A 26,623-nucleotide genomic window follows, 5' to 3' on the forward strand; every position below is an offset into this window, starting at 1 on the left:
TTTTTCAAATATCGGCAGCCGATCTGATCCAAATATCGGATCGGGATAAGCCTAGACAGGTTCATTTCTACCAGTAACTCCTCACCTCACACCACACACACACACACACTGCACACAAGACACATTTGCATTTGTTTTCTTGTTGTTTTGTTTCACAATTTCTGCATCTGACTGGCCACGGTGATGTCACAGCTGACCCGTGCGGAGACTAAAAGTGGTCTGGTTCCCCTGCAGTACACGGATCAGCACGTTCATGAATAGCATCTTTCTAGGTCTGGCCAACGGTCTAGAATTACTGAAACCAGTGTTATCAGTGCCAACTAAACACCAACCCAGCTGTACCCTCCAACTAAACACTAAGCCAGCTGTACCCCTCCAACTAAACACTAACCCAGCTGTACCCCTCCAACTAAACACTAATCCCGCTGTACCGCTCCAACTAAACACTAACCCAGCTGTACCCCTCCAACTAAACACTAACCCAGCTGTACCCCTCCAACTAAACACTAACCCCGCTGTACCCCTCCAACTAAACACTAATCCCGCTGTACCCCTCCAACTAAACACTAACCCAGCTGTACCCCTCCAACTAAACACTAACCCAGCTGTACCCCTCCAACTAAACACTAATCCCGCTGTACCCCTCCAACTAAACACTAACCCAGCTGTACCCCTCCAACTAAACACTAACCCAGCTGTACCCCTCCAACTAAACACTAACCCCGCTGTACCCCTCCAACTAAACACTAATCCCGCTGTACCCCTCCAACTAAACACTAACCCAGCTGTACCCCTCCAACTAAACACTAACCCCGCTGTACCCCTCCAACTAAACACTAATCCCGCTGTACCCCTCCAACTAAACACTAATCCCGCTGTACCCCTCCAACTAAACACTAACCCCGCTGTACCCCTCCAACTAAACACTAATCCCGCTGTACCCCTCCAACTAAACACTAACCCAGCTGTACCCCTCCAACTAAACACTAACCCAGCTGTACCCCTCCAACTAAACACTAATCCCGCTGTACCCCTCCAACTAAACACTAACCCAGCTGTACCCCTCCAACTAAACACTAACCCAGCTGTACCCCTCCAACTAAACACTAACCCCGCTGTACCCCTCCAACTAAACACTAATCCCGCTGTACCCCTCCAACTAAACACTAACCCAGCTGTACCCCTCCAACTAAACACTAACCCCGCTGTACCCCTCCAACTAAACACTAATCCCGCTGTACCCCTCCAACTAAACACTAATCCCGCTGTACCCCTCCAACTTAGGGTTGCAACGGTATGAGATTTTCACGGTATGATAACCGTCTCAGAAAATACCGCGGTATCACGGTTATCACGGTATCACAGTTAGTTTGTATATTATTAAAAGATACACTGACCCTTAAAGAAATTACAAGTTTTTTTGTTCAATTAACTATTTATTGTAGAAACCTGGAACTATTGTATACAAAATGTCTCCTTTAAAAAAAAAAAAAAGCTGTAAACATGTTTATATAAATACTGCAAAATTAGAGAAACCTAAATCATGGATTTCAGTACAATTATTTAAGTTTAAATTATTTAATATCTGATAAACTCAGCCTGGGTCAGTGTCTGATCAACAACTGTTGTAAACGTCCGTTGTACTGCCAAGTTAGAATATAACCAGATACTGCAGGAAGAGAGGATTTATTTCTGACATGACCGTCACAATAGAGATTTCTATTTTAAGGCGTTCACACCGAGTCTGGTTTTAACATATGAAAAACAGGCACGTTAGAATTTGAAAATGAACGCATGTAAATTAATGGCGTCTTTCACATCCAGTGAAAAGGACCATAAAAAGCTAGATTTATACTTTCACTAGTGACCGTAGCGCGCGACTCCGCACAGTTCTTTTGTATTACGTTAACAAATACGAGCCTCTTGTAATTCCAGGACGAAACATGAGAGAACGTGAAGACGTTAAGATTGGGCGTTTTGAAAATAAACAACCATTAAATAATGTGATGAAAAAGCTAATCATTTCGAGTATATGTATAAATATTTAACTTTAATGTTGGGAAATATTGAAACGGACCTTTAAAGTTACGTACAAGTGCTTTAATTCCACCTTATAAAGGTGTATGAACCCTGCAAACATGACTTTGTTCATTGCGCTGAGGCGCGGCGCGCATAGTGCACGACCTCGCGAATCGACAGCGTGCGAGATCCTCGCGCACGGGTGGAGCCAACGTCATTTTCGCCGCTGATTTTAGTTTAGCTTTTTTTTTTTTTTTTTTTAATTTGTTAAGTCTGATGCAAATTTGTTAAGTCTGTCATTTTCACCGCTGTGTGCTGAGTAGCTGAACCGGAGCGGAGTTGCGCATGCGCGGGTCAGTTTCTCCGCTGGCTTGCTTTTTACCGGTAATAAGCAAACGCACACGGTATGATAACCGTGCATTTTAATACCGTGGTATACCGTGGTATACCGTGAAACCGGTTACCGCTGCAACCCTACTCCAACTAAACACTAATCCCGCGGTACCCCTCCAACTAAACACTAATCCCGCGGTACCCCTCCAACTAAACACTAATCCCGCTGTACCCCTCCAACTAAACACTAATCCCGCTGTACCCCTCCAACTAAACACTAAGCCAGCTGTACCCCTCCAACTAAACACTAACCCAGCTGTACCCCTCCAACTAAACACTAACCCAGCTGTACCCCTCCAACTAAACACTAATCCCGCTGTACCCCTCCAACTAAACACTAAGCCAGCTGTACCCCTCCAACTAAACACTAACCCAGCTGTACCCCTCCAACTAAACACTAACCCAGCTGTACCCCTCCAACTAAACACTAACCCCGCTGTACCCCTCCAACTAAACACTAACCCCGCACCAACTGCTGTTCACAGACCATGAGACAATATTTGCTCAAACAATAGCTCATTTCAGTGCAGAGAGAAACACTGTCAGCTCATAGACTGCCTACTAAATCTGCCCCCAAACACGCACGCACGCACGCACACACACGCACGCGCGCACACACTCTGACATTCTCCCTCCACCACATACTTCACAGTCTTTCCTCATTACCTGACCAGAAAATACCACCACCTCCTCTCATTTGCGGAGAGATACTGGCTCACAGGTCACTCAGATCAAGGCCATAAACAGAGGCTGTTACCACAGCAAAGGAAAAAGCCCAAAATCTTTTAAAGAGCAGTGTGTGAGGAGCAAGTGGGGAAGGGTGATGTAGAGCCAAGGGGCGGGGTCTGAGAGAGCCAAGGGGCGGGGTCTGAGAGAGCCAAGGGGCGGGGTCAGAGGAAGCTGAGGGGCAGACACTAACGTCTCTAATCAATCTCGCTCCACTCCTTTTGAACTTTTGAGTTCTACTTCTAAACCAAAAACCAGAAAGTAACAAACACACTTTGCTGCTTTCAAACTGCAACATGCATATTCATCTCCAGTTACTTCAAAGGTGCTGCTGAGGGAAAAAAAAAAACATACTCTGGGATGAAAGTATACCAAATACTCCTGTCTACTGCTAGACAAGTACTACATACTGGATCAGTACGAGGATGAAAACTGGCTTAGTCTGTTCCAGTGCTTCTGTTTAAACCTGGAGAACTGAAGAACAGTCCCACACACACACACACACACACACACACACACACACACGACAGCGTCTCTGCAGGCAGTGGAGGCCCTTGGGAACAGAGCAGCTCCCTGGGTCACAAACCACTAAAGGGCTGCGTGGAGGCCGCAGAGAGACTTTTATTTTGGGCGGTGGGCTCTGGGAGAGCGGCTGGCTTTTTAAAGTCAGAGCAATAATTACACACAGACGTGAAAACCCGTTGACGGAAATAGCAGAAGACAAAGTAGTCACGACGACACCGCAGCGCTGGTCTGTCGTCAGGGAGACGGAGCAGGCACGTCGACACCACAGCGCTGGTCTGTCGTCACGGAGACGGGGCAGGCATGCATGCGCTGCTCTCGAAACACAAGAACTCTGACATTTTACCTTCCGCCCGTGACTTACCTGTCCTGTTCTACCTTTCACCCCCTCCCCTGAGTTTTCGCCTACACATTCTTTCTTTCTTTTTGAAATTCGCATTTCAAAGGTTTGCAAAAAGCACACATGGGTGTTTTTAAAACGGAACACATCACAAACCCAAACGCAGGGTACAAACATGGATACTTGATCTCCAAAGCTGAACACCACCACTTCCCCCAAAAACATGTAATAAAGAAGCTATGGTAACACTTTCAGCCTCTGAGGAATCTGGATTCATAAAGAGCTAAGTGCAACTCACCCTTTCACCCTTTCACCCATCACACACACTAAATTGAGCAACACTAGAATACCACATGGCAGCAGAGCGTCCTCCACCCCATCACTGCCTTCTAGGCTGGTCTCTGCCTGCCTTTGTCTGACACTGTATACGCCTCGTGGGCCCTTCCTGCAGACAGCTGAGGTGTTCAGTACCCTGGGGCAGGAGCCAGAAGGGAAGACACACACACACACACACACACACACCTCCTGTTCGAACAACAGCAGCATCAAACACCACATATTTTGTAATTTTTGAGCATCTGTAGAAGCCTTTGAGGATACATGTACAGAAACAAATAAATGCAATTAAAATTCCCACACACACACACACACACGCACACACAACACTGAAGACCACCATTCTGAAACCCCTCCAGCACAGTAAACTCATTAGGGTATCTACTAGGGCATGTTGCACCACTGTAACAGGTCACCAAGGGTGGCACAGCGAGGGAAGAGCAGAGGTAGCATCTAATACCCAGAACAAGGCCTCAGGGGCCGGAGTGTGTGTGACGTCACGCTCGGGGCGGGTGAGGTGGTTTATTCACAGCAGCAAGGGGAAGTTGAATAGCACATGCAGGTTACCCTGCGATGCCCTACAACATTCTCTTACCTGCAGTATCCAGTTCCATTGGCAAAGGGGACACAGGTACCATTGTTCACACATGGCGTTTCGCGACCTTGGCACTGCAGAGCTGCAACAGGTAGAGACACATGGTAAACATCACGTCCATCAAAGGCAATTAAACAGCAATGCATGCAGACAGGCAGGAATCGGAGACGCCACAGTGAGTTCCAAACAACATCCACTGTGATTAATATCTCTTGAACACAAGAGGACTTGCTCTTGTTATTAAGAGCTAAAAAGACGAAACTCCTGCCAAGTTTCTCTAATTACTGTCCGGCTCAGATTTCAGCTCGCTGGTGAAGTCAGCAGTCACATCTTGGCTGAGCTAACTCACACTGAAATGGAAAGATGTCAACCAAGAGATGTTTTTTTTTTAAAAAGTAGAGAGAGGGAGAGAAAAAAGAAAAATGCAAAAAAAAAAGACAGACAGAAGGTGCAGCAGTGTGACATAATCAGGTAAAAGATCAAGACTCCGGAGTGTTCACTTTCTCACCATAGACTCAAACATTTTAAAAATGGAAAGTGTTCAGACTAATAAAACCAACCGGGGGGGGGGGGGGGGGGGGGGGGGTGACTCTAGACAGACAGATAGCTGTAGTGAGAGACCCAGAGTCTTTATTAATCAGCACACCACATGTCTAAATTCATCATAAGACCACCATACCAGCATCAACTCTATCTGGTCATACAATTACATTCATACATCATCTTCTTATTGCCATTATTATTATTGATTATTATTATTGTAGATTGATTATTATTATTATTTAATACCCTCATACTCTGTAACCCAAGCTTTGGCAATACAAATGCACCATTATTTGTCAAGACAATAAGGCACCTTCAGTTGAAACTGAACAGAATTTTGAGAGACAGAGAGAGAGAGGGAGGGAGAGAGAAAGAGAGAGAGGGAGGGAGAGAGAAAGAGAGGGGGGAGGGAGAGATTGAGAGAGAGAGAGGGAGGGAGAGAGAGAGAATACTGTAAAAATCAGGAGAGCACTGTAAAAAGTACCAAAAAAAAAGTTAAAACCAAACCAAAGGGCATCTCACAGCTGACATCAGGGTGCAAAATGGGGAGGTGCTCGTCCCACTCTAACCCGGGCACAGGAATACTGCGCATTTTTGCAATGCCAGCTTGTGTATGCAAACCCATGTTATTTGAAGGCAACAGTTCCTGGAGGTGAGACACATCTCTGAGACAGAGAGAGATTGTGTGTGTGTGTGTGTGTGTGTGTGTGTGTGTGTGTGTGTGTGTGTGTGTGAGTGAGTGTGTATGTGTGTTCTGAAACCACCCGCAAATCTTGCAAAAATGCAGCGAGTTCTTTGTTTTTCCCTCATTTGAAGCCATGTCGAGTGTTTGCAAAGGACCATTCAGACAGTACACTTCCCCTTATACAGTCGCTGCTTCTGAAAACCACACTGGCTACAAAATCGTTTCTCGTTCCGATAACACTGCTACTCGTCTTAACGCATGTCTGTATAGAGATGTTTGAAGAGTGTTTGTTATAAATGTGAAAGGACTACAGGTCTCGTTATTTTTCGTATTTTTCATCAGATGGCATTTCTTGTGCAAGATGCTTGTTGGCGAGACAGCAGGTCTATGAATTCTAAATACTGCAGACAACTTGAGGACACAGTACCTCTCCACACAGGAAGTGCATTCAGCACTAATACTGACTTCCTGTGCTTTGACCCGCGTGCACAACATGTTCAGAATAAGTGGCTGGTACCAGCCCCAAGAGTCTCTCAGTCCGTGGAAAAGGAAGCCGGGCACAGAGCCAATATCAGACAAAGGTTTTCAGACACTGGCGCGTGTGCAATAACGCTAGCTTCATACCTCTCTCTCTCTGTCTGTCTGTCTCCCTCACTCTCACTCTCTCTCTCTCACTCTCCCCTTTCTTTCTCTCTCTCTCTCTCTCTCTCTTCGACCTCTCATCTTGGTAAAAATGCAACTCAAGGCAAAGTTCGAGAGGAAAATAAAAACAGGCACAGAGGTTCTTTCAATCGAATCCCCATTGAGGTAGAAATGGAGAAGGTTTGTGGACGACCCTTGGGTTCTGCTCCAAAGACCAATGCATTTCCACATCAATCACTTTTCATTATCTGCAACAAAACCAAAACAAACCATAGAAAACCAATAAGGGTGATGAGGAAACAAATGTATTGTAAACTCTTTAGCTCTTGTTTCTGACTCCGAGTTCAGTTATTCTTTCTACCCCCTCACCTATTTCTGTCTCTGTGTCAATAACTGTAACCCTGCTTAGTGCAAAACATGCCTCAAAACCTAAGGGCAACAGAGGTGAGACAGCGTCCTGTCAAACAGGGTAAATGGTGTGAAACAAAGGTTGGGGCAGATAACAAGACCAGCTGTGAGAGCAGCTCGGTGGGAAAAGGCTGCATAAAACAGTTCAGCCTTGTGTGAAAGAAACACACACACACAGAACTGGAGGGTGAAAAGGTGGGGGGCATCATGAGGTAGGTGAGAATGAAGGACAAGAGTGAGGATGAGGAATGAGGATGAAGGGCATCTCTGGAGTAAATGTAGAGTAAAAGGCGACAAATGTACAAAACAGGGGAGACAATTCAGAGAAGTCAGGGACCCTCACAAGACGAAGAGAGTGAGCATGAGAGAGAGGGGGAGGGGACACCCTCAGGGACGGAGCGAGAGTGAGGGAGAGAATGAAAAAGATGAGTGGGGAAGAACAGCAATCCAGAAAAGTCAGGAGTGATTTTAAAGTGTGTGTGGGGCGGGCAGGGAGGGACAGGCAGCCCAGCCCGAGGCCCGACTGGTCTGACGAGATCTCCACACACTCAGTCCCCCTGCCAGAGGAGATGATCTCACAGGATTTGGGACGGGCTGCCACTAATTACTCCACTTCCATTTCAATTCAGGGTTTGGTTTTCTCTGAGTCTCAAACAACAAGTCGTACACAGACCTCTCAGACCAGGCCCAAGCTGAGACACACACACACACAAACACAAACACACGCAAACACAACTACCCTTGATGTGACTATATGTCAAATATAAATGCCAGCTACGTGGTGGTTGTATACAATGTCCGAGATTGATCTGGAGTATGACAGCGCACATTAAAAAACCAGTGTTGTTTCCCAAGAAGGCCTAAATATACAAATGAGCTTCTTAACCAATCAGACTGTGTGACTGCGTGTCATTAACATTATGAGGTATTTTCTCATGAATTCTGACTTTTAAAAATCTGTGAAAGTAAATAAAATAAAAATTTGGGGAAAAAATAAGACAACAGGTCATGTCCCTAACACTCAATCACACCTTCCAGTGCTCTCACACCTGGACCGGAGGGTCATTACTGAAGACGGGCCTTTTGCCTTTACTGGTAAATGCACAAGCTTTAAGCATGTGCTCTGCTTCAGCGGTACAGGGTCAGGACGGGGTCATCCTGAACAAAGCCGCAGGAATAAAACCATAAAGCCATCAAGGAGTGCTTAGCACTCAGGTGACAAAAACAATCACATACCCATCTGTGTGATGATCAGTTCTAATCCTTTAACCATATTTTATGTTTCAAAATATATAATATAAATTATATTATATATAACAAAATATATAACAAAATATGTAATAAATATAATAAATAACATAAATCTATTAACATAAATCCCCTCCTGCACCTGGTCATGGTTTTCTCTCTCTTCTTAAAAAGCCCAAAAAGGGTGAAAAAAAGAAAAACAAGAGTTGTGGAAAGAGGGAGAGAGTGAGTGAAGGAGTGAGAGTTGTGTAGAGAGCGAAGGAGTGAGAGTTGTGGAGAGAGTGGAGGAGTGAGAGTTGTGGAGAGAGTGGAGGAGTGAGAGTTGTGGAGAGAGTGAGAGTTGTGTAGAGAGCGAAGGAGTGAGAGTTGTGGAGAGAGTGGAGGAGTGAGAGTTGTGGAGAGAGTGAGAGTTGTGTAGAGAGTGGAGGAGTGTGAGTTGTGTAGAGAGTGGAGGAGTGTGAGTTGTGTAGAGAGTGAAGGAGTGTGAGTTGTGGAGAGAGTGGAGGAGTGAGAGTTGTGGAGAGAGTGAAGGACTGAGAATTGTGGAGAGAGTGAAGGAGTGAGAGTTGTGGGAGGAGATAAACACAGGAGAACAGCAGGCTGGAGGCAGGCAGCTGTAGCAGGACAGAGCAACGATCACCGCTGACATGAGTGAAGGCAGACAGCTCTAATCTAAAACATGCTCCCAGGACCTTTAACCCAACATTCACCTCACACCTCTCCTTCTCATTCAACCAAACGGTCAAATCCCAACACACACTCCACACAACCAACAGGTCAAAAACTTCCAAACTGAAAAGGTTTTGGTGGTGCTGGTCTTTCATTCACCTTGATCTCTTCTCAAAAAGGGTTTTCACCACAATGTCATTGTAATACATGTCTGTGATGTATATACATGTCTGTGATGTATATACATGTCTGTGATGTATATACATGTCTGTGATCTATATACATGTCTGTGATCTATATACATGTCTGTGATCTATATACATGTCTGTGATGCATCAAAGGGCTTTATTTTCTCTTATTCTACTTCTCTCACTTCCATTTCTCTCCATCTCCCCCACTGTGTGTGTGTGTGTGTGTGTGTGTGTGTGTGTGTGTGTGTGTGTGTGTGTGTGTGTGAAGTGCTTCAGAAATCATCGATGTAGCCAGACATGAAACCGTAGAAGCACATGTTCCTGTGCAATTCACTTAAGAAACATGAGGAAAACTCATTTACCTCATAAATGTGTGTGTGTGTGTGTGAGAGAGAGAGAGAGAGAGAGAGAGAGAGAGGGAGGGAGGGAGGGAGGGAGGGAGTGTGAGAGTATGTGTTCCATCATTAATCTGTTGGACATTTGCTTGAAACAGCATTATCACTAATAATGTTATTTTAAATTTATTATTAATTTATATTACTCACAAAAAGCAAGCAGTTTTTATTAATTTACTGCTCATTAAAAACATCCAAAAGTGTTTAAATAAAGTTTTAATTTCTTTTATTTGATTTATTATTATTTTATTAATAATAATAACACACACACACAGACACAAACACACCCCAGCTAGTATACAGCTGCAGCCTGAAATCGCTGTCTCGTCACTGACACTAAATGCAATACCCATAATACCCAAAGGAGGAAAACTGTTCACCCAAATAACTCCCTCACTCCACCTCCTCACTCCTTCACCTCCTCACTCCCCACTTTCCTGTGTTTTTCTAATAGATTCAACACACGTTATTGGAATGACCGTGTCTTTTTGCCCTACGGCCAACTCTCCATTAACTGGAGGTGTTTGCTGCAAAGCTGGTTTAGCAGTAACGGCCCCTGGAAGCGTTATGGTAACGACTGTAGTCCTGTGCCCAGCGGCTCTGAGCAGGAGGGGTTGGTCTGGCTGCAGTCCACACCGGACAGGAGAGGGGAAGTTATTCGCGCTTGTCCAGGAAGTAACCCCATTTCCTGAAATCGCTCCACCACAGCTGACGCCCTCCATTCTCTGAAACATCACCATGGCAACTTGAAATGAAGCTACATATATTGGATTATTACACCCCTCCAACCATGTGACACCTAAATATTAGGACACAGTTTCAGTCAAAACAAAAACAAAAAAACAAAATAAAAACAAAAGGCCACAGAAAACATGATTACTTAACTATTTACTTAGGGAGGGATGTTGGCCAATTTGCTGCTTTCTAGAATTCAGCAGCATTGCGGGTAGTTTGACTGACACGACTGCGCGCACACACCCCTCCTGTCTTCATAGGCAATGGCAGATATTAATAGAGCAAAGAGGATATGAACAGAGCAAGCCCCGACAAACACTTGACAAAGGAATTCACAGCTTCGATAAATCTCTCTAATAGCTCACGACAGCTCTGTTAAACTCTTACTCGGGAACTTGGGACCACCTGCAGTTTAGCTTCACCAGGTGACTTCAGAACGTTCTGGGAGAAAGCTGATTCTCCACCCAACACCATCCTCACAAGGTCGTCTGCACACCAGCCAAGGTTTACCATGATGCTTTGCAGCAGGAATGCAGGACATTTTAGTTCGCTGTTAATTTACTAACCTGCTCAGCAGGGTAAACGCAAGGCTCTTAATCCCCAGATTTAACAAGTCCCAACAGCACACCTGCTCTCTCCTCCCCACATTCCCTCCTCCATCCCCCCTTTCTCTCCGTCTCCTTCTCTTCCTCTCCTCTCCCCCTCTCTTCCTATCTCCCCCTCTCTCCTGCTCTCACTCTCACCACCCCTCTCTCCTTCTACCCCTGGACATCTTGCTCTCCACCTGGTCCTGGGGCATTACCCCGTTGAGGCTCCCCTCTTGCCCCCAGAGCCCGTCCTGTCGTCTGAGGAAGTGCAGCTTGTCTCAAACACAAGCCTGTCATAAGCCACTTCCTGGCAAACCAAACAGCTACAAGGTTTTTGCATAGTGGCTCTTCGACATCACTGTCAAATGGCACCGGATCTGGCTGCTACTGCCAGACTCCTGAAGGCAGGGACCCGCGCTAACTTGTCCAGGGAGACTGCACCATCTGGGGCAGAGGCCCCTCCAGCAGGTAAGATGTGAGCTACTATACTAGATGCATGACGATGCCTGTTCAGCCCACAGCCCTCAGTCTAAACCCACTCAAAGGGGCAGATCAACATTCCCCTTTGTTTAGGGCAACTCAGGTGTTTTGCAAAAAAGTTATAAAGAAATAGGAATCTGGACAAGAAGCAAGAAGGGAGAGCAATGAATGGAACACAGAGAGAGGAGAGAGAGAGAGAGAGAGAGAGAGAGAGAGAGAGAGAGAGAGAGAGAGAGAGAGAGAGAGAGAGAATCATTTCCCAACCCCAATGCCAGGGTGCCCAGTTCCACAGGAGGAGTTTCACCCTCGTCTTAGAAACCCAGTTCAGCTCATCAGGTGATTATCAAGCCCATGAGCTGAAGATGTGGGTGGGTGTCATGGCCTGGTGGTAGGGAACTGGTCTTGTGACCGGAGGGTCATTGGTTCGATTCCCAGACCTGAGCCATGACTGAGGTGCCTCTGAGCAAAGGCCCTTAACCCTCAATTGCTCATTGTATAAAAAATGAGAAAAATGTAAGTCTCTCTGGATAAGGGCGTCTGCCAAATGCCATAAATGTAAATGTAAGATGTGCAGATGCTGTGATCAGACCAAACTGAGCAATGCTGCAACACTCTAGGACTGTGAGACAGGTGCAGTGAGAGCACAGTGCAGTCTTCCAATGGGAGCAGTACCTCCCCACCTAGTCCCCCCTTCTTTCTCTCTCTGTCCACCTTCAGGCATTCTACATTGTCCTGCTTTCTTTTGTTGCTGGCGTCATCACGCAGTATTGCAAAAGACTTCTTGATTTTACCAAGAGGTTTTAATTAGAATGCATCCTGATCTTGCTGTGTTGGTAAAGGACCACACACCTTACCCATCATTTGGGAGCAGTATCATTCATCGCTGGTGCTGTGTGAATGAGTGATGGATGTGTTCATGTTTACATCTATTACTACACACATCCTCAGGTGCAACACCTACAATACAGACTCATAAGCTTTTTAAGTTCTCTACTCGGGTGCAGTTACACCCCATTCAGACTAACTCTCTTTACTAACACAGCTTGTGATTACTCTTGAATCCTAATCGCAAGGTGCAAAACACTGAGGATCAGTTTCCCTGGTCCAGATTAAGTCTAAGAGTAGACTAAAAGGTTTTTTTTCTTTCTTGATCCCAAGTTTAACCAGAAAAACATGGCCTTTAAAATTCACTGCCAGAGTCCAACACCTGTCATCTGCCACAAGTAGGAACACACGTGAGCAATCGGACAGGCCTATGGCTCTACAGAACTGGAGTTCTTCCAAGCGTGCAGCAGTAGAGGATGGGTAGGATGGTGCCCGTGGTCTCCGCTCCTGCAGCTACTGCCGGTGGGTAGAAGCATCGCTCAGATACACAGGCGCGTAGGCCGCCGAATGAACAACCCGTTGTCCGCAGCGCGGTGGGAGTCCGCTCCGGGGAAATCACATTTCACACCAGAGAGAGCGGCTTTTGCTAGCAGGGACAATGGCCCCACTTTCGACCGCACACGCATCGCCGTCCGAACAGAGCAAATACTTGCAACCGGTGGCGACCCACGCCAGACGGGTCACGAATTGTCGCCGTGTACGACAAAGAGAGGCACAGAGATAAAGAAAAGGGGGGGGGGACTGCAATAAATTACACCTCTTGGGATGATATTCAATACAACGCAACAAGAACCAACGCCGTCCGCGAAATACAATGGGCAAGGTGTACTATTGTGCCAAAAACCAACAGCAGCATTCCTGCCACAGTCCGCCGAGCCCCGAGTCAGTCTGCAGCAGTACCTTTTATTTTGTGAAAGCTCCCAGGAACAGTCACAGGGTCTGTCTAACTGGCGTGGCATATAAACGTGCAATCACACAAATGTGTCCAATAAATCTGTATGCACTTCAGTCGAGATGCGTATCTGCGACACCACTTGTGTAGGAAAGCCAGTCTAGATCAGATGAACAGCAAACTTTTAAGATCAGTGAAGTGGAAACTGCGGGTGTGTGAAACACAGCCAGCACGTGAACCTCCCCAGCTGTAACTACCATCTGATTAATAAAACACAGAGGAAACAAACAAAACACTAAATAATCTTTGCGATATATTACTGAACGCCAAGAAACATTCACGCATCACACCACATATACCCCAAAAAACCTACTGCTCAGCAGAAACAGAATTTAAAAATTCCTATCTCAATTTCACTTTGAGAAAACAAATCAGTGTTATTCATCTTCCTTGGTAAATAAAACCCTTTTCCTCCAGAGCAGGCTCCATTTTGAGCTCCACATGAGGTGAAGTATCTGCTGTAGCGGGGAGGAACCGGCCCGGCTGGGCCCACATCTGGGCAGGACACAGACATCCCACCCATCACCTCTACAGCTACAAACGCTGTCGGACACAAACACACCTCAACAACTATTTATTATTATGAAACAAAAAAAACTACATTACAAATGCGTGTTGCGCTGATTTAATATCAGATATGTGGGTGAACGATTCTTCTGCCCGATGACTGAGGTGGGAAGTCACTACTTGTGGTAAGCTTAAAAACCTAAAAATAAAAAATAAAAGAAAGAAAGAGTTGACTGAAAAGTCTTCACAGAATCCAGCAGTCTGTCGAATAAGCGGGGGAAAAGTAAATAAAAATGAAAAATATCTCAACGACCACCGAAGTGCTGATGGCAAAAGTGAAGCAGATCCGAGCGAAGGAGCGACGGGACAGACCGGCTGAGGCGCCGGAGATGCTCACCATCTCTCACCAAACTGAGGTAAAGGACGGGTGAAAACGTCTTAAATCGGCGGTTCCACTTACCACACGAAAGTCTGACCCAGCAGACGGCGAGGAGAATCACTTTGCCCGAAGAGAAAGCGGAAAACCGGCCCATATTTTCAGTAAAATCCCACATAAGAGTGGCCAGCGCGAGGCTGGGCTCGTGAGGTTAAGCTCGAGCGCTCTTCAAAAATGCTCTTCAAACCGTCTGGCCAACGACTGGAAAACTACCTCAGAAACATCGGCGAAACTCTCGTTCGCGTTAAGATCGTCAGGAGTGAGGAGTATATATCCATACAATTAGTGATTTTGGTGTGTTTTCCCCTCACATCGCCGTGCGGAGGTCTGCGCTGCGTAAACGCTCCGAAACTTCTCTCTTCCCCGCTGCCTCACGCCCATTGCAGACGACTGTGCGCCTCCGCGGAACTTACGGGGTGGATCTATAGTTTCTGAGGAGTTCGCAAAATCATCGGGACCTTTAAGTGACCGTTTTGAAAAGAGCCCACTCTTCGATTAAATAAATAAGAAACGTATTATTTCACCTTACACGTAACTACATTTTGGTTTGCAGTTACGCAATCTAACATAAATCGTCTTTTTTAATGTACCAGAGGCGGAGGAATTTTCACTTATTTTCGACTTGGCATGACTCAAACTCAACTCGCACTTTTTTCCCCTGTTGACGTTATTCCGTAAAGTGAACCTCCCACCCCTTCTCTTAAACCCAGATTAACTCTTCACCTAAATCCGCGTTCTTTAATTAGAAATCGTAAATAATAAGAGTGTTTATTCGAAAGCATGTCAAATATATAGTCTATATTGGCGAGATGTCTGTATCTAACTTCTGATCTTTGCATATCCTGCACCTTGCGCTACCTGCTCTTCCAGATGCGTTACCATGGAATAAGGTTTTATTTAATTATTGTTGACAATACTAAAATTGTTACATAAACGCATCAACAAATATCAACGCTGATTTTGAATGACCGCAACGTAATCGAGTTTCAACATACACTATACACTATAGGCTACATTAAATGTGTGTTTAATAATCACTACACTGATATGTTTATCGACAGGTTGATGAATCACTATGAATCACTGCATTCACCAGTTTTCAACAGTTGGACAAGTTTGCTGTTTAACAGTGGGCCTTTAAACGTGGAACATATGGCTCAAGTCGTGTCATGTTTTTAAAACAAAAGATGGTCTAACTGCTCTGAAATCACTAGCCTGTTGTAAATCGACCTCCCGCTGCAGAATAAACAAATTAACCGGTTTAGCATTTCAATGCTCTCTGACGAAAGACTTCACGCCGAATAGCGCGCATTAACCCCGTGAATGTCTCTCCCTCTCTGGGGGTCCGGGGTTTTGGCGATATGTCTTTCCTCACGTCGCACACGGCACTTTTAGTGTGACAGGCTAATGTTCCAGTATGGAGCGTGTAATGTAAAATGGACATTTGGATCGATGCACTTTCTTTTGATCTCCATTTATTTTTAGAACATCAAAAACAAACAAACTTTAGCATAAGGGATTATAATACACCCGGAAAAGGGTGACTTAATAATACAAATACAATAAATCTTTACAAATATGTACAGGTATTGTAATTCATTCAGACATCTATGGGCAAAAACTAAAGCAGGAAGAGCAGAAAGCTGATGTGGTGGTGACAGTACAGCCCCCCCTAAGAAGGACAAGACAGACGTAAGGACAGACAAAACACCTGGGACTCTGTCCTCCAACATAAGGACAGGCACAACACCTGGGCCTCTGTCCTCCAGTCACATGTAAGGACAGACACAACACCTGTGCCTCTGTCCTCCAATCACACGTAAGGACAGACACAACATCTGGGAATCTGTACTCTGGACTCTGTAACAGGGGATTACCTGTTATATAGGCTACTCACCTGTTGTACAGATTACATGTTATATAGGCTACTCACCTGTTGTTTAGGTTACCTGTTATATAGGCTACTCACCTGTTGTACAGATTACCTGTTATATAGGCTACTCACCTGTTGTTTAGGTTACCTGTTATATAGGCTACTCACTTGTTGTACAGATTACCTGTTATATAGGCTACTCACTTGTTGTACAGATTACCTGTTATATAGGCTACTCACCTGTTGTTTAGGTTACCTGTTATATAGTCTACTCACCTGTTGTACAGATTACCTGTTATATAGGCTACTCACCTATTGTTTAGGTTACCTGTTATATAGGCTACTCACTTGTACAGATTACCTGTTATATAGGCTACTCACCTATTGTACAGATTACCTGTTATATAGGCTACTCACCTATTGTTTAGGTTACCTGTTATATAGGCTACTCACCTGTTGTTTAGGTTACCTGTTATATAGGCTACTCACCTGGTGTACAGATTACCTGTTATATAGGCTACTCACTTGTTGTACAGATTACCTGTTATATAGGCTACTCACCTGTTGTTTAGGTTACCTGTTATATAGGCTACTCACTTGGTGTACAGATTACCTGTAATATAGTCTACTCACCTGTTGTACAGATTACCTGTTAAATAGGTTACTCACCTATTGTTTAGGTTACCTGTTATATAGGCTACTCACCTGGTGCTTATGTTACATGTACCTTTTATAACACCTTGGCCTACTTTGGTACAACCAGTTGTCAGATGTAACTAATCTACATTGTTGTTGCTTTTTCATGAATAACCTGTTCTGATTATAGAGGTGCTGTGTGAGTATTTTCTATAGGCTCATTAAAGCCTATAAACCTGACATAAATGATTAAAGCTGTATTTATTCAGAAGTATGTGATCAAGTGCTCCTGCATTTCTTTTGTGTGTGTGTGTGGATGCATGCATGCATGTGTGTGTGTGAATGTGTGTGTGTGTGTGTGTGTGTGTGTGTGTGTGTGTGTGTGTGTGTGTGTGTGTGTGTGTGTGTGTGTGTGTGTGTGCATGTGTGTGGGCGTGTGTTTGTGTGTGTGTGTGTGTGTGTGTGTGTGTGTGTGTGTGTGTGTAAGATGTTATCTACAGCAGTTCAAAAATGAATCTCTGTCTCTCTCCAATACATATGTTTAATGTTCAATTCAGGATCGGGTTTACCTACTCAGCTATTCAGATTGTGTTGTGTGTAGGGTCTTTCTGAGTAAGACAACTTTTATGAGAAGTCATAAGAATTTACAAGTGTTACAGTTTGTTTATGTAATATAAATGTAATATAGTAAAAATACCCAGCAAGCACTAAAATCAGGTGACTCACAAAGGGAACAAAAACAAAAAACTCAAAGACTAAACGAAAGCTCTTCAAAGACTTTGCTTGCACAGCTGAGAACAGGCAACACTTCCCAGCACTGACCTCAAAGAAACTATAATTTCATTTAATTCTTGACCCTAGCTGTCAACATGCGACTAATGTCTTCCACTAATGTGTTTTGGTAACTTTCACAGACAGGTAGCATAGCCTTTAAACATTATATTTAAGCTTGTCACCTTTGAATTATGGTGCAGTAATTGTAAGGTGTGGGGAGAATGTTTGATAATTTGTTTAAGATCATTCCTAAAGGCAAGATACTGTCTCATTACGGGTGGTGACCATTCTGAGTGCAGCTGTGATAGTAACAGCAATCCTGCAGTGTGCGTTAGAAACACAGTCAGGATACACAGTCATGTGTAATAAGAGGACAATGAACATAAAGTCACCGTTGGTGTTTCTAAGGAAGTGGGTGGAAAGTAGGGCTGGGTATTGATTCAAATTCCAAGAATCGATCCGATTTCGATTCTGAAGATTAAGAATCGATTTTTTTCGATTTAATCCGATTTAATCGATTCGATCCGATTCGATCCAATTCGGGGTTTAGTGTTATTAAAAATGTATTTGAGCTGTTTCCTGACTGTGTACAGAAGCAACATGTTAAAACTAGTATTATATCGATATTAATCAGCAAATAGTTACTGGTAGTTGGTAGTTACTGATGGCTGGAAGACTGGTGAAAAGGGTAATCATAAATCTACCTTCAAGAAAGGTAATCCAGGACAATAAACAGAGGACATCTTTGAGGTGTCTATATCTGCAACAGTGGACTCCTACTGGGACACTAACCAGTACATTATTATTATGATTGAAATAATTAAGAATTCACCCATAAGCTGTTGCTACCAAATGCATTTTTATTTTTAAAGTGCTCACACTTAATAAACTGAAAGTATAAAATGTAAACGTGTATTTTTCTTTAAAGTGAGAATATAAGAACAGAACTCTCACGTTACGGTCCCCGACCCCTCCGTTTTGGGCGCGTTAACGTCGTCTGCGTCTAATCGTCTACGTCGGTGTATCTCCGTGGGTGCGGGTGCGGCTTGTATAATCCTCACCTGTGACTCGTCTCGTAATCACGTGGGGTTTATGTGGTTTGTCTATTTAATTTGCGCTCGCGCAGCGTATTGTGCTCGTCGTTGTTTGAGTCACACGTGTTCTATGTAAACGTGTTTTATGTGCGCTGTCTGCGCTTCGGTAAATGTAATAAACGTAACGATTTGGAAAGTGCAAAGGATTCTGTCTCGTCCATCGCCTTGCGCCCAACGTTACAAGAACATTTTAAACTTTTTTTAAACTGTAAAAACACTGGGTAAACGGTCAGTGACACGGACTAACTGTAAATAGTCACTGACACTGGATAAACTGTCCTTCTGTTTTTAGATTTCCGAATTGACTATCGTCGTTACCGTCACTGTCCGACGCCAAGTCGTTTTACAGTTAGTTAGACCGAGCACGCCTGCGTGAATTCAGTGACGAGGCGGGGGTAAAAGTTCACTAAAAAATCGATCTTTGGACGTACGAATCGATAATCAGATCATCATATGCGAATCGATTCTGAATCGGAAAATCGATTTTTTCAACACAGGCCTAGTGGAAAGTCTACTGTAAAGTTTAGTCACCATAAGTACTTTCTCTTTGCTTGAAAAGCTGCAGTTTTCTTGAACAGTCCACTTAGTTAAAGGTGATATCAGGAACATCAGTGCCACATCTGTCCGTCTCAAACCATCGTGATTTATAAGGTACTGCATGCCTAAGCCCACGCCCACTACCACACCCACAACCACACCTACAACCACGCCTACTCTCACATGAAGTCATACCGAACACTAACCATAACCAACACATTATACTGGCATTAGAGTCTTAAATGAGGTTTATTCTCGTAGGAACCTGACCGCTATAAACAATTCTGTCACCTGTAGGCCTACTGATTTTACAGAGCTAAAATTCCTGATATCATTTGCTGATGAAATTTTTTATGGTGACAAATAAATACAACCATACTGTGGTTTTATTTAAATCGTGCTTTTCTAACTGATCATCAGTTGTTAGAGGTCAAATATGACAAAAACAACTTTCAAATTGTGACGCTGGGTGCGAGGCGAAGGACGAGACACAGATCCTTGCTTTAGCAAACGTCACGTTTATTGCTACAACTATTGCGCAATACAGCGCACATAAAACATGGAACACTCACACTGAAACGTGTAGACTTTAGACAACGACGAGCACAAGACACTGCGCGAACGCACATTAAATAGACAGACCACATCAACCCCACGTGACGACGAGACGAGCCACAGGTGAGACGGATAATGACAAGACGCACCCGCACCCACAGAGAGACACTGACGCAGACGAATAGACGCAGACAACGTTAACACACGCCCCAAAGGAAGGGTTCGGGGACCGTAGCGTGACAGACGCCCCCACCAAGGGCACTACCCGTCCCGGGGTGCCAACAGGACCGAGTGCCCCGAACCCACGTCGATGGGCGGATCCGAAGCACCCAGTCCTACGTCTGGGAGATGACCGCCCTCGGTGGAGAGTCCGCCACCAACAGCTTAGAACACCCTCCCTGGGAAGACCGGGGAAAACACGTTAGACACGTTTAACGGGACGGACACAAACACACAAACAGGAACACTTACACACAGAGGAACAAACGGGAAAAAGGGGTTCGGTACACATACGGGCAGACTCACGAACACTGGGACAGACACACACGAAACAGGCGCCAGACTACGCGCCAGGAGTAGAGCGATAAGGGGAGAGAGATCGGGAGCTGCAGGTGCTGCAGCGAACGGTCCTCCTCCAGGCTTTGCTGCGCCGGGTGCAGCGCGGCGGGCGGACGCGCCGGGTGCAGCGCGGCGGGCGGACGCGCCGGGTGCAGCGCGGCGGGCGGACGCGCCGGGTGCAGCGCGGCGGGTGGACTCTCCCCCCAGCTGGCCGTATGGTACACCCGTCTCGCTCCGCGACCGTCCTCTGGAGTCGACCGTGGGCTCTTCCACCTCCATCTCGGTCGCCTCGCTGTCCCGGCTCCAACTCATGGGCTGCTCCGGGCTGCCACCCCGGGAGCAGTCCATCCTCTCTCCTCCGGAGCGATCTGAGGACGGGGTCCACCTCCCCTTCACAGTCCCAGCAGAACACTCAGAGGGGGGCGGACTGCCCTCGTCCTCTGAGTAGAGTTCGCTGTCCGTGCACTCTGAGACGCCTGAGTGCACGGACGGAGGACGATCTTCCTCTTCGTACTCCTCCTCTTCCTCACCGTAACCTACGGCAGGTGCGGAGTACTCCGACGGAGGGTAATCTTCGTACTCCCCCTCCTCCTCACCGTAGCCTACAGCCGATGCGGAGTACTCCGACGGAGGGTAATCGTCTTCGTACTCCTCCTCCTCACCACCGTAGTTAACGGTGGAGGCGTCGCAAACCGACGGAGGGTAATCCACCTCCTCTTCCTCACCATAGTTCACAGTGGAGGCGTCGCATATCGACGGAGGGTAGGCGTCCTCTCCCTCTTCACCCTCACCGTAGTATATGGCGGGGGCGGAACAAACCGAGGGAGCCTGGTCTTCCTCTTCGCCTTCCTCTTCCTCATCCTCGCCTTCCGAGCCCTCTTCTGAGAACTCGCCTTCCGGGGTTTTCTCGGTGGCGCATATCTCCACGGCACCTACCCATAGAGGTGAGAGGTCCCGGGAAGGCGAGGGGTGTCGCTCTCGCCACATTCGTTCCGCGGTCTCACGGAAATACACCGCCATCTCCGCGGTGGAGGACGCCTGAGCCTGACGCAGCATGAGCGCACAGACAGGGTCCTGCTGCATCATCTCAGGGGTCGCTGTGGTCTTGCGGTGCTGGGCAGGGGAAGAGGCGTGACATCGCTTGCTGGGCTTCTTGCCCTTCTTTGGTCGGGTCACGTAGCCTGGCATACTTGGGTGTCTCAGACGGCTCGTCGTTCTGTGACGCTGGGTGCGAGGCGAAGGACGAGACACAGATCCTTGCTTTAGCAAACGTCACGTTTATTGCTACAACTATTGCGCAATACAGCGCACGTAAAACATGGAACACTCACACTGAAACGTGTAGACTTTAGACAACGACGAGCACAAGACACTGCGCGAACGCACATTAAATAGACAGACCACATCAACCCCACGTGACGACGAGACGAGCCACAGGTGAGACGGATAATGACAAGACGCACCCGCACCCACAGAGAGACACTGACGCAGACGAATAGACGCAGACAACGTTAACACACGCCCCAAAGGAAGGGTTCGGGGACCGTAGCGTGACACAAATGCTATATTTTTTCAAATTAATTAGTAATATTACCTCAAAGTATCATATTCTTATAGTGTAATCAGGCAGTTCTTTTCTGGAGTGCATCTTAATGGCTCACAGTGTGCTTGGTTGGTTCATAAGTGTAGCACGTTATGTCTGTGGTTTTCTTTCATAAAAAAAAAAACCATTATTGCTGCTTTATAAGCAGGATGTGGAATAATCCATAAAGCATAATCTCAGTCGACTGTTTAAATCAAATGATATATCAGTCAGGGCTGAGTCCTCATATCTAACACTCTTTGTAAGTTTAAAACAATATCACAGGTCACAATATTTACATCACACTTCAAAAACAAACAGCAAGCAATTAAAAATAATTTACCTGGATTTACAAACATATGGAACATTTTCGTACAAATATTACTATTGATTGAAATACTTGGCTGATGTCAGTGCTAAAAACTGTCCTGCATGTTGTAGTGATTACTGACTGGAGGGTGTAAATGTTACACTTGCTGAGTTGGTCAACATGGAAGTGGGGGGGGTATGTAACTGCCCCCATGCGTGACGGAGGAGGCTCTGAGACTACAGTGGCGAGGTCAGGGCATGATGTCAGCAGGGAGATTTATCCCAGATGATACTGCAGTCACTGGCCTGATAAAGTGTGATATACAGTGACTGGGTGGCATGAGAAGAGGGATCACACCCAACTCCCAAACCTTTGGTCCTTTCCCAGCGTGAGACACCTACCAATACTCGCCCCCTTCCACCTCACCACTGTGTGCCTCCACAGCGTGGGAAATCAGTGCTGAGCTGAACGGTGTCAGCTGGGTTATATTAGAAGGAAGTTAACAGGTCTAAAGAGAGAGTGGGAGAGAGAGAGGGAGAGAGAGAGGGAGAGAGATACAATCAGGGAGAGAGACAGGATAGAAGGAAGAGAGAGAATTTATTTATATTTCAAATTTACTTATACAGTTATTCCGTCTTTATCTTTAATCCAAAGAGCCTGCATACACTAGTCAACTTCCTCGGTTGTAGAGAACATTATGTGTATTTACCATTCAGTGAACACAGTGGAAGAGCTGGTGGCTCCAGTGGCTCCTGGTCCGTTATCCGTGCAAACAGTGGTGACACTCCTGCAAGCAGTCAGAGAGATCGGCTGGCTCACACTCCTGTAGAGTGTAAGAGGAGCGGAAGGCGGAGGAAGGTGGGGGTATATTTAGGAAGGAGAATCTGTCTCCACACGACCTTTTAGCACTTGTAGTGAAATGTGGATCTGCTTATTGGAACCGGATATGGGTAGGAAAAATAACAGCAGCAGAGGAGACCAGTCACTGAATAAGCCCCTCCCTCTCAGAGACCGCAACACAGCACAAGCCCCTCCCTCACAGAGACCTCTACACAGCACAAGCCCCTCCCTCACAGAGACCTCTACACAGCACAAGCCCCTCCCTCTCAGAGACCTCAACACAGCACAAGCCCCTCCCTCACAGAGACCTCTACACAGCACAAGCCCCTCCCTCACAGAGGCCTTGACATAACACAAGCCCCTCCCACTAAGAGGCCTCAACATAACACAAGACCTTCCCTCACTGAGGCCTTGACATAACACAAGCCCCTCCCATACAGAGGCCTCAACATAACGCAAGCCCCTCCCATACAGAGGCCTTGACACAGCTCAAGCCCCTCCCACACAGGGGCCTCAACATAACACAAGCCCCTCCCACACAGAGGCCTCAATATAACATAAGCCCCTCCCATACAGAAGCCTCGATATAACACAAGCTCCTCCCACACAGAGACCTCAACAAAGCACATGCCCCTCCCACACAGAGGCTTTGACACAGCACAAGCCCCTCCCACAGAGAGGACTCAACACAGCATATGCCCCTCCCACACAGAAACCAGCCCCTCCCACAGCATTGCCAAAAACAGAATGTCATCACAGGAAAAACACACATACATATGCCAAGCTAAAGCTAAGCGTAAGTCAACCTTATGTCAACCCTAGGTCAAGCTAATTTCAAGTCTTTTCCCATGGGGATTTGGTCCTAACCACAACTGTTTCAATGAAAAGCTTTTAACAATAATGTACACAATAAACAAATACAATTACAGTCCAAACACTCAACCACGAATGGAGATTGAGGGCACAAGGAGGATGTGTGTGGATGGATTACAGCGTCGCAGTAGGGGCTGTGTGGTTGCCATCATGTGGCTGTATTTTTACTCGGCAACACTCTGAGAAACAGCGTGGCAGAAGGGTAGAGAAGGGCTGCATTCTGTAATGACAAGGGTTGGCGTTACCAACGTCCATGACAGACTTTAGTCACACTAGTAACAATACTCACCAATTTCCTGTGAGATCATAGCAATCAATTGTTTCATTTGTTATCAATGTGACAGACTATTCTCTGTTATCCTTGACTGATATTTAAGAATGATTCTCCTTCAGCAGGGTATCTTACCCTTGCATATACAAAATGTAATTTAAAAATGTAATGTTTTAAAAATAGATCATTGATAATTCTCACATGCGATTGCTCGAGAACATTCTTACTGCAAATCAGATCTCTCACAGGTCTGCTCACACAGCACACTGCAACACTGTAGCAGTTGTTGTAATAAGTTGTAATAGGATTTAAGACTTATAAGTTGAACATTATGGATGTTGACATAAAACAGGGCCCACATATGGTACTGAACACTGTGTTTGCTGACACAAAAGTATTGGCGGATGAGGGCTGATCAGAGACTGTGGTTTAATTTATATGATGGTTCATGTCACTGATTTTGCATACAGGAGCTCTACCTGAGTCAGTGTAAAAACCTGAGACTGCACGTGATGAAGTGAAAGCAACCTCAAATACACACACACACACACACACACACACACACACACACACACACACACACACACACAAGATCACACATTTACTCACGAACACTCCATGAAGGTACAATATGCTGTCTGAGTGTGTGAACCACCCAAACATATTGTTTTCATTGTTTTCTTTAAAAAAGCTATTAAAAATGTAAATAGTCTTAGGAATGCAGACCTTCAAAATAAAGGACACAGATAAAAATATGTATGTTTATTATTTATTCAACAAAATCAATTTCTCACTCCAAAAAAACTGAAACCCTGCCAAGTGCAGCAGTATGTGAATTCTTTATGTCAGTAGCTTGCGGCTCGTACTTTTGCAGTTATTGCCTCAACCAAACGTCTTCTGTAACCACAAACGAGGCTCTCACATCTGCTTTTTGGAAAAATTGCCCACTCCTCCTTGCAGAACTCTGCCAGTTGAGGGAGGTTGGAGGGTTGGCTGCCACATCCTGTCCGAATCAGTTCTGCACCAGCATTTATGTGGGACTGAGGTCCGGACTGTGACTGGGCCAATCCCGAGTACCGATCTTCTTTCTTTTAAGCCAATCTTTAATAGTTTTGCTGGAGTCCTTTGGGTCATTTTCTTGTTGCATATTCCATTTCTGTCCCAGCTTCAACTCCCTGATTGATGGCAGGTGATTCTGGTCAAGAATTTGTTGATAGGTCTGTGAACTGATGGTTCCCTGGATAAAATATCGTCCAGGTCTGGAAGCAGAAAAGCAGGCCCAGACCTTCACATTTCCACCACTATGCTTCACTGTTGGGAGGAGGTTCTTCTCTTTATATGCAGCGTTGACTTTTCTCCAAACATGCTGCCTGTGATTGTGGCCAAGTAATTCAATTTTGGACTCATCTATCCAGAGAATGAATTTGCAGAAAGCCTATTGTTTGTCCAAGTGCTCTCTGACAAAGGTTTCATGGACAACATAGTCCTTTCTTGAGAGCAGAGACGTCCTTCTGACCCATGAATGCCATGTCTATTAATTTTTCTCCTGATTGCAGACACTTGTACATTTATCCCAGATGCTGCCAGAGAGGTCTGCAATTCTCTGGAGCTGATGTGTGGGTTTGGCCTTGAATTATTATTTCTCTGGTGCTTATTGGTGTTTTTGGTGTTCGGTGTTTTGATGGTCGTCCACTTCTGGGCAGAGTTGCGGTGATGCTGAATGGCCTCCATTTGTAGATGATTTGTCTTATATGGTATATGGTATACCATATATATTGTCTTATATGGTGGATGGTGGTCTTGTACGTTTACCCAGACTGATGGACTGTCACCACCTTCTTACTGATGTCCTCAGATGTCTCCTTTCCTCTCTGCGTTGTTGATCTGTCTGCTTTACACCGTGGCACAACGGTTTGGTTGGTTTCTTCTCCCTTTTAATTAGTGTGGCAGTGAATCTTTTCTTTATCACTGCAGCTGTGGTTCATTTACTTCTGCACACGCTCTGATTCTATGTTTCATGTTGTCTACTGACAACTCACATATTTCCCTCAAAACAACTAAATGTAATTGATGAACACAAAGCTGACACTTCATATACACAAAAGACGAGCTGCCTTTGTGATGCATGTGATGGAGACAGGTGACTCACACGTGAACATGACTCACACGTGAACATGACTCACACGTGAACATGACAGTGGAGATGCACACAGCTTACAGCGGCTTTGGTGTGCAAGTGGAGGTTCCTGTCCTCAAAAACCTTAAGTTAAAGCTTCCAGAAGACATCTGGTGCTGGTTTAATCCACTTTCATATTACATGATCAGTATCTCCAAATAGAGCACTGGCGAGTTATTTAAATGACGGAGTAGCAGACCACCTCAGTCCGACAGCTCTGACCAACTGTACCAACCACAAACCACCAGAG

At 45.5% G+C, this 26,623-nt stretch overlaps 1 protein-coding gene across 1 annotated transcript in view; it reads right to left on the reverse strand.

Annotated features, from left to right (window-relative positions):
- notch2 (notch receptor 2) overlaps positions 1-14,875 on the reverse strand; it is a 51,508-nt gene extending 36,633 nt beyond the window's left edge. The window contains 2 exon segments of the mRNA XM_077004311.1: positions 4,932-5,013; positions 14,319-14,875. Of these exon segments, the coding sequence (XP_076860426.1) occupies positions 4,932-5,013; positions 14,319-14,412 (176 nt within the window). The 5' untranslated portion in view covers positions 14,413-14,875.
- Positions 14,876-26,623: the final 11,748 nt, after the last annotated feature.

The sequence above is a fragment of the Brachyhypopomus gauderio genome, chromosome 4 (assembly GCF_052324685.1).
Source record: "Brachyhypopomus gauderio isolate BG-103 chromosome 4, BGAUD_0.2, whole genome shotgun sequence".
In the NCBI taxonomy this organism is placed as follows: Eukaryota; Metazoa; Chordata; class Actinopteri; order Gymnotiformes; family Hypopomidae; genus Brachyhypopomus; species Brachyhypopomus gauderio.